The 11,998-nt window shown below is 39.0% G+C and overlaps 1 protein-coding gene across 1 annotated transcript; it reads right to left on the reverse strand.

Moving 5' to 3' along the window:
* Window positions 1–2,440: 2,440 nt before the first annotated feature.
* On the reverse strand, window positions 2,441–5,657 carry LOC122075653 (transcription factor bHLH68-like). The gene is made up of 9 exons (XM_042640770.1): window positions 5,228–5,657; window positions 4,807–5,122; window positions 4,588–4,662; window positions 4,265–4,330; window positions 3,979–4,044; window positions 3,748–3,804; window positions 3,243–3,287; window positions 2,999–3,043; window positions 2,441–2,881 (listed from the first exon to the last, which is right to left on the reverse strand). Exons 1-9 carry the CDS (start codon window positions 5,443–5,445, stop codon window positions 2,747–2,749), a joined length of 1,023 nt encoding a protein of 340 aa, XP_042496704.1. The 5' UTR covers window positions 5,446–5,657; the 3' UTR covers window positions 2,441–2,746.
* Between the last annotated feature and the right edge of the window lie 6,341 nt (window positions 5,658–11,998).

The raw sequence follows: 11,998 nt of genomic DNA on the forward strand, positions 1-11,998 counted from the left end.
GGGGGGGGGGGTGGAGCGCGGGTGGGGGGGAGGAGACGTGGGAAGAACACTTCTTGGTTGCGTAGTCTCTATGCCAGAACAGGGGCCAATAAAAGGCACACATGGGCATCAACAATGGGTGGATTTTTTGGGGGGTTTCATAGGGGTGGGAGCATAATCTCGCCGGCCTCTGTGATTGGGCACAGGGCCGTACTACTAGGGAGCATTCATCCCCCCTCCCCCCTTTTCCTGTCATCCTATATTACAGTGTCAAATAGGACTTTGATTATAATTACTAGAGACGGTTAGACAGGAAGGGAATTTGAATCTGCTATACGCATGTTCACTTAGACATACATGTGAGGATCCAACACCCTTGTCTCTTTTGCTTTTATTTATACCTCTTTTCACATTTTTAATTACAAAAAATAAAATATGTGTTGGGAGGATCTAAACTTGGGAGGAAGGAGGGGGAGAAGTAAGTGGAGGTGCCTTAAAGCACACGGTGAAAACAATAGAGTTAAAACCGTGATCTATTAAACTGGATTGTTGAGTGCAATTCGATCCATGTGCACGCCACTACCATTTTAGACACAAAAGAAACATACATTCTTAGAAGCAAAAAGATGTGTCCAATGCTGAGAGTACGTACAGCGTGCCTAATGCCCCACCCTCCAGCCTCCCCAATGCTCACCCCTAATTGAGGCAAGGAGGACAATGCCTTTGATTCCAAAACAGGTGAGTTATCTCATTTTGGCCTTGGGGACCCTTTCAACTTTCAAGGCAGTCCCCTTATTAACATCTCTATAAGAAGAGGATGTTAATGAAAAAGAATTTGCCTTAACTTGAAGAAGTAAATGAAAAAGAACCCAATAAGGGTAAAAGGATGCCAGCAATTGGTTCTTCCTGGATTAAACACAAGTTGTTAAAACTAGAAAGTTCGGATGAAAAAGGTTTCACATTAATCCCAAGGGGTAGTCGAGTTGGCAAGAGATCTTTGCATCAGGAAGCGTGTGGTTCTGAGTTTGAATCGTGTGGTTCTGAGTTTGAATCCTCTTACCTTCCTGGGGCCACTCACACAGGGTGTTTTAGTGCTCTTCACCACTTTCAATAATAGTTTTTTTTTTTGGCTAAAAATTCATGTGTATTAAAAAGAAAAAATAGGAGATACATGATACATGCTGGGTCTAGAAGGACATCAGATACAAGATTATACAAAAAAGGAGGAGATTTAATCTTGGGTTCCTTTCCTCTCCTTCGGCATTGCCATCAACAATGAAAAGAGGGCCACAACTCCACAAAATATAGCTAATAAAATCTATATCTTGGCATACTTTTAGCATTTCATCTAATGTCATCCATCATTGAACGAGGAAAAAATGGAGAAGAGACATTTGATCTAATTCGAGTAGTCCTTCTAGCCATGTAATCTGCAATTGGGTTTGCCTCTCGATAACAGTTGTATGGTTCTCATTCAATCCTAGTATGACTAGTCCATACGACTGTGGGGTCAATATAAACACGCAAAACTCGTCAGGTTAGGCCGGATACCCGTCGCCAGCAAAAAAAAAAAATCCACTTGGAGAGTGTGAAGATGTTTTCTTTTATTTTCTCACCTTCTAACCATGTAGGTCTTCTTTTGATACTTAAAAACACAATATTAGACGAAACTGTTTCCCACACCGTGACAAATGTAGGATTAGAGAGATTCCCCAACACTGCCTCTTCAGATTTATACCAGCTGCATGTGAAGTTATGGTAAATGGTGTTCTAGAAGAGGATCAGACAAATGACAAGTGTCAAGCCCATGATTGAATCTTAGTTGGCACTAACGTGGCTTGAAGAAACAAATGAGAATCGAAGTTGTGAAATGAAGACAATTTCTAAAGTACAATAGAAACAACAAAAGAATTGTTTGGAACTGTTTATTTGGTTGGTTTCTACTGCCGTATATCGATTCACTATCGTCTTAGCCTCATCTCTGTGTCACGTCGTCCTCCCTTTATATTCTTACTCAGAGATCAATCCTTACATATATATATATATATATATACATATATATATTAAGGAAAAGGAATCCAATTTAACGAGTTGACTCACTAGTCATCTACACAATTACAAGGAACCAGTGCCTCTCTCTCTCTCTCTTGGTTTCCCCGCCTAGTTTGAGCATCCCATGCAGCTACTAATCTTATGGACTCTAAGGTTAGCGTGGAGAAAAGATTGAAATTAAGAGTAGAATTAGAAGGTAATTAATTAAAGGCACATTACAGACTATAGATTGCTCTTCTATGTTAGATTATTATTATCATTATTAATTTACAGTAGAGAGGTCTTATGATTTGATAAATAGGTCATTGAATCTTAAAAACTGAAGCTTTACTTATGATCTTCCTGATGAAGCTTAAGATAGTTTAAATTAAACAAGATCCCATACTTAGTAAAAAAAGAGAGAGAGAGGTTAAAAGCAGAAGAAGAATGACATTTAAGATGGTTAACCATACTGCTAGAATTGAATATACAGAAAGATACTGTACGATTAAGGAGGAAAACAAACAACCCTTATCTTAAATTCTTGATTAGAGGGACTTATCTTGAGAGCCAAATGATAGGTAGCTAGCACACCTATTTTTTTTTTTTTCCATCTAGAAATGCATAGCATCATGAGCAATCAGCCTTGTGTTTTTAGCAGAGTGACTGCTCATGATGTTATATCTTTTGATGAAGCTCAAGGGGTGCTGCTGCAAACTAACACAACAAACACTACCTATCGGAATCCACCGCCGAGCGCTGGAGCCCAGTAATCAGCCCCATTGTCATTCCCTACATGTAAAGTGCAAGACACAGGAACAAGGCACAACCCTCTACTCCTCAAGTCCTTCTTGGGTTCACTTTCACCATCCTAGCATTTTTCATAAAACAAATCATATTAAGTCTTTGACCTAACAATGAAAATTTGATAAAGAAGAAGAAGATGATGACTAATGTATTAAAAAGAGCCTAATTAAGCTTCTAATACCTGTTCAGGAACTCCTCTTCTTTTCATGCACGGATCATTCAGCAACTACACAAATAGTAATACAAAGTACCCATTAGCACACTAGTCTTCACTGTTTTCAGTTTGATTCCCAATCATCTTTTTAAGTAATTTACTAAGATTAATTGAAGTCTGTAAAGCTGAGAACTTTGTTCATTTAATACTTTCAAGGGAACAATTAATTAGTAGCTTTCCAGTTGGAGGTAATGGATCCAATAAAGCATACCTGGCCAGGGTCTTCAGGAAATATACAATTCCTTTCTCCTTGAACCTGAAAAGATAACATTCTCCATCATTAAATTTCAAGGATTAACTCATGGTAATATAAAAAAACATGGTTAATCACACACTAGCACAAACATTGCAATAAACTTGTAACATGCACATGTATGCTTACACATTTGCATGCATGTTAAACTAGAGAGAGAGAGAGAGAGAGAATTTCACAGATCTAAAAGAAAGATGTAACATCCTCCATCATTAAGTTTCAAGGATTTCAAGGATTAACTCATGATAATACAACAAAACAAAACATGGTTAATCACACACTAGCACAAAAACATTGGAAGAACCTTGTAACATCAACATGCATGCTAACACATTTGCATGCATGTTAAACTTGAGAGAGAGAGAGAGAGAGAGAGAGAGAGAGAGAGAGAGAGAGAGAGAGAGAGAGAGAGAGAGAGAGATGTAGTATTTCTTTGGGAAATGTGGGTTGTACAGTTACTTACAGATTGCTGTTGCCTCATGTTTCCTGATCCACTACCCAAGTATGGGGTACTGAGAGCCTGCATTCAAGGGGGGTGGGGGTAAGAGAGTGACTGAATTAAAAAACTTGAGTATACAGACTTCAATAACTAAAATTGTGAAAGGAACATGGATCAAAGAAACTTTAATTGCGTGCCCTTAACTGAATATTCCTGGTTGTTTGCAAATGTAAAGGAGGAAAAAAGAAACATCACCTCAATTTGACTCTGAAGGAATCTGATGTATCCAATGGCTTCTAGCAAGACAGAAGCTGTGTCAGTCTGCAAAAGAGAGAAAAAAGAATCACAACCCAAGTCATCTTCTCAGGGCTTCTTTAATGGTAAAGAGAAAGCCAGGAGGAAAAGAACAGAGGAAATTAAAAGAGAATTTTTAACTGTGTAAAGAACTTCTCTTTGTGAGTTTCACCATAAAAAAAAAACTAGGCATGCATTATTCCCTCTGTTTAATCTTCAAGAGATCCAGAAATGTAAAATATCACACCTTTCCAAATGGAGAGACTAGCTGGTGGAGTGCTGTTATTCTGTCACCTAGCTTCTCCTTCCTTACCTAATAAAAAAGAAAAATAATAAATCAGAATTCATACATCCCTTGAGTAGTTGTTGACAAGCAAGAACAGCCACCCAAGTTTTATTTTTTCTCTATTATTTTTTCTTCTGATGAGAGAATCAAACATGCAAGGGAAATAGACAAGCAAGAAACAGCCATCACTCATCATAGAGAGAGAGAGAGAGAGAGAGAGAGAGAGAGAGAGAGAGAGAGAGAGAGAGAGAGAGAGAGAGAGAGAGAAAGAGAGAGAGATTCACCTTGAAGGTAGTTTGGCTTGAAGAGGGTTGAACCCTAGCCTTCTTGAATGCCCCACCAGTGGCTGTGCTGTTACACTAAAGAAGAAGAAAAAAAAAACAGAAAAAAGCAAGAAAAAGAAGAAGATTTTATATCATTAATTGAAGTGATTTAAGTCTAAGGAATTAAAACCAATCCTCTTGTTCCAGTTAATCTGAATTAATTTTTGAGTGGATATTCACCTCAGGCGATTGATCTGGTTGTTGATGTTTTCCATCTCCCTTATTGTTGGAAAAATCCAACATATTACTGCTGTAACTGGTAACACAAGATCTAGGAGGGGAAGCTAACATAATTTGAGACCAAGGACGCCTCACTGCCTTCAATTCTTCATTTGCATGAGCATGTGGATATCCATTTTCAGAAGCTTCTTGCTTCACATCAACGGCAGCAACACTTGGTGAAGGATACAAAACTTGGTCCTCCCAATTGTCTAACTTCTTAGATTGAAATTGATTATTCAAACCAACCCTATCTTCTTCTCCCACCAATCCACCCCTGGAAAAAGCAATTAAAAACAATCCAATCATTCTTACCTTCCTTTAATTACAAGAAGAAACATTAGAGAGAGAGAGAGAGAGAGAGAGAGAGAGAGAGAGAGAGAGAAGTAGTTGGCTCCATGACTCTGGAAGCTCTTGGTTATCATGCCAAGAGGGGAGTGAGGAAGACGGTGGTGTGAACTGGGGGAAGAAGGATGAAGAAGGGATGAGAGGAGAGGGTTGTTGAGGTGGTGGGCGCATGCTATTAATGTTCCACCAGTTAGGGTTTCCGGCCATGATCATTTGTTGCACCACAGCACTCTGCAAGCCACCTCGATTCATGCCTCAAAATTTTTCTACACTTCTTCTCTTTCTTTGCTTGTCTCTTGCTTCCTCCTTTGAACGGCTTTGGTAGAAAGCTCTAGAGGACACTTCTAGGTTTCCTTCTCTGGATGAGGGTGAAGAAGCCAACCCCCCCTGAAGTCCTGTTAGAAGAATTTGATGTGTCATGGGGCTGAAGAGGAACTTTGTATTTCTGTTTTCTTCTCTTTCCTTGTTTCTTTATTGATTTTTTATCCTTTCTCCCTTTCTTTTTTTTAATGTTTTCTCTTTCTTGCTTTCTTTCTGCTTTTGCTTTATCACAAAGTGGGGCAAAAAAGGTGGTGACAGTGTTTTTCAGACCAAAAAGAGTAGTCTTAGGGGTTTAGTTCCTTAATTTGTGTTAGTGTTAGGGTTAGGGACCTTAATTATAGTCTTACAGAGATCTGTAGCACTTTCTTTTTATTTCAATTCAATAACACTCTTGCCAAATATTAGTTTGGAGAATGTAACTTAGCTCTAAAATACTATTAGGAAAGAAGCACTGTTCTACATAAGGGATCTATCTTATGGACATAAGCGACTTTCTCAATGGAACTTACAGTTTCCAATCAACCAAACATCCTTCCAGATGGGATATAGATCAAAGGAAGAGATTTATTTTTTGATAGGTAAGAAGAGTTGCATTAAAAAGAGAGGAGAAAATAAACAAGACAGTCATGATAGATTTTATAGATCAGTATAATAGTCTAAGGCAGCTGTAATGGATTTAAGGCCTCTCTAACACCATTGAATATCTTGTGTTTATCTAATTCTTTTAAGGGAGAGGATTTCTAATAAGGTAGTGTGGTTCCTATACCAACATGAAGATCAATGAGAGCACACATGAAAATACCAATAGAGATGAGATTTCTATCATTCATTAGGGGTAGATGGTCATTTTACTTGCTATTTCAGGGTGCAAGGGTCACGCTTCCTTTCAGGTTTTTTTTTTTTCTTTTATTTATATCATTCAAATATGAGTATTGCTAATCTCATAGAAACAACCCCACAAATTCCTACCTGACCTATCCAAAGAAGTCCCTGAAGACATTATGGACCTGTAAAATAGAAAACCGGTTGGATTGATCAAAATTGATTGAAAAATTTGGACTGAAACAATTGAACCCTTTACGATTTGGCCTTTTAAACTGATAGAAAACTGACCAAATGAATTGACCGAATCTAAAAACCAAATTAAAACAAAAAAACCCCAATAAAAACCAAAACTGAATCGATAACAATCGAAAAATAGATCGATAAGAGCCTATTAAGTCAATCCAAAAAGATCGAATTAAATCAGACTAAAACTGAACTTTGTCTTAATGATTTGATTTCAATTTAACCTAATACCAGATTGACACCACCTACTCCCAGCATATAATAAACCTTAACAAGGTTTCTTTCAGATATTCTAGAAAAAAAAAAAGTTTCCTTTGAGATAGGAACCACCACACAGTTATGACAGTTGACCTCAAGTCTTCTACAGTAAGTGGTGGATAAGCTATCAGGTAGATTAATCTTCCCATCAGGCTGACCTCGACTAGGGTCTCTTCACACTTTTTTTTTTTTCTTTTTAAATCAATTTTGAAGAATATTTATCTAAAAATAAAAAATAATAATAAAAAAAGAATATTCCAAAACAGTGGTTTTAAGGGGATTGTTAATCTGTCTGATCTTAATAGTTGTTACCCCCAACTGTAAAAGCAACTAACTTTCATCAGTTCACGGAATTGTACGTAACGGTAATATATCCTCAGACGCATGCACACATGCGAACAAACGAAGAACTTACCAAGAAGTAGTGGTGGTAGCAGTAGCAGAGGTAACTTCAACTTTGCATTTCAAGCTAGAGAGAGAAAGAGAGAGAATTGAAAGTGAGAGGAGTGTCCCTGTGAGGGTGACCTCACCGACCTGTAGAACCACAGATTTACAACACCAGGATGACACGGTTTCCTAGAGGTCAAAGCGTAGGGTTTACAAAAAACCAAAAAAAAAAACACACACACAAACCCTAATCCTAACCCTAACCCTAACCCTAACCATAGGTAGTCCGAATAGAATGATTACGAGAGGAGAAAGTAAGGAAGAAGAAAAGAAAAGAACCATATTCCTTTGGATTATATATAGTACAATACTAGTATATTAAATTATTTATAAAGAAAATTGGATTAAAATATTGATTAATTGAGTCTAAAATTCTCCAGCTTTGAATAGTTTTTTAATGGGAATGTTTGGTTGCAGGGATAAATTTTTATCGTTTTCCGGCACGACATACATTTCCTGAGGATACAATTAATAACTAAACATTCCTTCCATTGACACTCAGGCCGACCTCCGACCTCGATCGCCGCTTTCTTTCTTCTATCAATAAATTCTTCTTGGATGGGAGTCATGTTAAGCTCTCTCTCTCTCTCTATCTCTCTCTCTGTTCCGTACGCCTACAATCTTTGTCTGGAGGCGCCTGTCTTTTCCTCGACACACCTCTTCTCCTTCTTTTCTCTTTTTTTTTTTCAATTAAATAATTATCTTTATCTTGCTCTTTCCAAGAGATCATTTGAACTCTGAAGTATATTAGAAGATATTGGTTCAATTAAATTGTTACATTCTGGTATAAAATAAGAAAAAATGTTGCAGACGTTCAATTTTAATTTCAAGAAACTGCGTCCTTTCTATAATAATAATAATAATAATAAAAAGATGGGTTTTAGGAGCTCGTGTTTCTCTTCCTATTTTATGTGTTGCCTAATGGCGTTGTAATTGGCATTTCACATTTTTTCAATCTTAATATATATTTTTGATTCCTAGAGGGAAAAAAAAAATCTATCTTAGATCTCATATGTGCTAGAAGTGTTGGTGCTCAAATTTCTAATCGAAGGCCTCGTGATTTGTTTGAAATTTTCTAGTGTGCTCTAGTGGGGGATTGGATAAAATTGAAAAATGATGATTGCTCGCTTAGAAATCCTGGTAGGGCGGGTATAGGTGGAATTTTTCGCAATAAAAACTCAGAGTTTATTGCAAATTTTAGAGTGTTGATTGGTGTATCAACTTTGAAGTTGAAATTTTGGCAGTGATAGAAGGCTTGGAGTAGGAAAAAAGCATGAATGTTCAGTGTGCTTGAGTTGAATGTGACTCGATCGTAGTAGTTTTATTGCTTTAAAAGGGGGTGGTGCCATGATGTTGTCATCAGAGGTTGTGTGGTTTGCTCCTGTATTTGAACTCAATAGAATGGAGGATTACTCATTGCTAGAGAGAGGCAAATTCAATTGTGATTTTTCTTGCTAAATCTGCGAGAAAATTTAATTATTTATTTCCTATTCTTTTTTGGTTTACGTTGGTCAGAATTGATCTGGAATTGGATGCGATCAGGCATCCTCGTTATTGCTTGGTTTAAGGTTTTTAATTCTTAAATTTTGGCTTTAGTGGGCTTATAGGCTTTCTTCCCTATTGATGGCAATGCAAAATAATAACGTTAATTTTTATGGCTGTGAACTGATCAGTGGCCGGTGCTCAGGAGCTTGGACATGATCCTAGAGGAGGAAGACCGCTAGACAGAGGTAGGCAACTACGTATGACCAACTTCTGGAAGCCCCAATCGAAGGCAATTTTGGAAGGGGAAAGAGATGGAGGGGATGATCTGTTGGGTACGGCTTCTGACAATGATTAGGGAGGTAAGGCGAAAGATAGCAGACAGGAGAAGGGAAGACCTGAGGTATTGAAGAAATCTTTCTCTACAGTGGTGGGACGGACCCTTCTGGATGTGGAGCATCTTCCTGGGCCAATATCTGTTGGATCACATACTAAGATTGTCATCCCACAGGATGCATATGAGGAGAGACTAGAAAAAATTTAAGTTTGCTCTGATAATTCGGGCCAACTTCAAATTTTTATCTTTGGATGATATTCGAAAAGCTGCTGTTGAGGGATGGAATTTGAAGGGTAGGATTGCCTTGTCTCCTATGGGAAATGGGTTCATCCTCTTCCAGTTTAAGTTAGAAGGGGATATGGCTACTGTTTGGAGAAGAAACCTAATCAAGGTTAGAGGCCAATTCATTCGCTTTCAACACTGGAAACCCGATTTCGATGTTCATGCAGTGAACAATCCAACCAAAATGGTGTGGATCAGATTTCCAAATCTCCCTTTTGAGTATTGGCATGAGAAGATCTTGTTGACAATGGCCAAGGGGACGGGAAGACCAGTGGTGCTGGACAGAAGCACTAGGTCGGTGACAATGGGGAATTTTGCGCGTGTTCAGGTAGAGGTGGTAATTGAGGCTAAAAGAGTGGAGGAAATTCAAGTGGAAAGAAAGCAACTAGGGACAGGAGAGGTATTCTGGTTCAAACAGTTGACCGTCTATGAAGATGGTTTGGCCAAATGTAGATTCTGCAAAAAAGTTGGACACTCCTTATCTCAATGTAGGGAGAAGAAGGAGGTAGATGCTCGTGGCATGGACAACATGGTGCGAGACACTGGGGTGGCGGCCATGGAGAATGAAGGTGGTGCAGGGTGGAGGTCTAATGCAGGTGGCGGTGGATTGGGTGAGGGATTTGTTTCCAATTTGGGAAGAAGTCCTTCCCAAGTGCAGAACGATTATCCCTTATCAAGATCTCACTCTACGGAGAATATTCCTTCTCCAAAGGAAGGTATGCAAGGGCAGGGGGATATTTCGGTTATCCTTCCTCTATAGAAGGAGTTTGTTATAGAAACAAATTATCAGAATATTGGTACTTCTAACGGCTTGGATGAGGTTGGGTTTGCGCATTCAAATGACTCAGGATCTGGGTCGGATGATGGGGCGGATATGGATCATATGTCTGCTCCAAGGGAGGAGGCTGAGATTGAGCAGCGTATACATGACTTCTATAACGAAGAGGAGGGTGGGGCGCATAATCTAGTCGACAATGGTTGGAGGGGTCACGCTGCATATGGTTGGGGTGGTGGTCAAGGAGGTGGAAGGGTTGCGAAGCAAAGTGGCTCTCAGTTCTTTAATATAAGAACTCATCAGCAATACATATATGGGGCGATGGTCATGAACCATGAAGATGTGGTAGAGGTGGATAGAGCTGCTTGTGAGCTTGAGGGTATTACGGGGGGAAGAAGATAGCAGAAGGGGAAGAACACTATCCTTCATGAGCAGGCTTCTCATAAGTTTGACAGATTAGCGCTTTTAAAAAAGTGATTATGAAGGTTCTATTTTGGACCATTAGAGGCATAAAGAAGAAGGCTGCTAGACCTTAGGGAATATTTTGAGGGTGTATACACCGGAGGTAGTTTGTTTAGCTAAGCCAATGCTGGAGGTGTAGAAATTCCCAAAGAGGTTTTTCGATAAACTTGGCTTTGATGTGGATTTCATTCACAATGAGAGACTGGACAAGGTCCCAAATCTTTGGGTTGTTTGGAGAAGGGGCATACCTAAGCCGCAAGGAGTCTCATGCTTAAACCAACATATTACGCTGCGTGTGTGGTGGCAAAAGAACTAGTTTGCTTTGTCGTTCGTTCATGCAAATTGTTTCAGGCTGTTAGAAGAGAGCTGTGGACTAATTTGGCTGCATCGAACCCTGGTCAGGGTAACCCTTGGATGATGGCTGGCGATTTTTATGCCACTCTATAGGATCCTTCAACATAGGCTCTACTGCAAAGTTTAGTGTGATGGTTGATGGGTGCCCTCTTAATCAAATTCCTTCGCAGGGCCGTAAGTTTACCTTGACAAATAATAGAAGAAGAGGTAATGTTGTGGCGGTGCTGGATAGAAGCTTCTGCACAGATGATTGGTATTCTGCGTTTCAATATTGCCACCAAAAGGTGCTATCCAATGGCGCATCTGATCACTCCCCGCTATTGGTGGTGTCAGAAGCTTCGGTGAAGCCTTTAAACTGTCCATTTCGGTTTCAAAGATCTTAGTCTGATCATGAAAATTTTCTAAAAATTGTGAAAGATTCCTGGGATGAATGGATCTATGATTAGTCAGAAAATCAAAAGGCTGAAAAGTGAGATTAAGAAGTGGGCTAGAGAGACATTTCCTAATGTGAATTTGGAAAAGGAGGAGGTGCTAAAGGGGTTAGAGGAGATTCAACAGGAGATTAAGGAGAATGGTATGAATGACCAGACTTTTGCTCGCGAAGCCGATGCCAAAACAAGATATTTGATGGCTCTGGAGGGCTATGAAAAGTTTTGGGCTGAAAAAACTAGGATCAGATGGAGATTACAGGGAAATAGAAGCTCTAAATTTTTCCATGTGGCTGTGAAAGTTAGAAGAATGAAAAATACAATAAGGAGACTGAAAACTAGAGATGGGCAAATCATATTTGAGAAGATGCAGCTGGAGGAGTTTATGAAGGGTTATTCTGAAAATTTTCTCAAGAGATCTTCTACTATTGAGCATATTGAAATGTTGGACTATATCTCGTCTGTGTTAGAGGATATAGATAGATGGAGGATGGATGTAATGCCATCCAATGATGAGATCAAAAGGGCGATTTGGGACCTTGATCCTGAGAGCTCCCAGGGCCTAGACGGATTTCCAGGTTATTTTTATAA

This window comes from Macadamia integrifolia, chromosome 4, assembly GCF_013358625.1.
Source record: "Macadamia integrifolia cultivar HAES 741 chromosome 4, SCU_Mint_v3, whole genome shotgun sequence".
In the NCBI taxonomy this organism is placed as follows: Eukaryota; Viridiplantae; Streptophyta; class Magnoliopsida; order Proteales; family Proteaceae; genus Macadamia; species Macadamia integrifolia.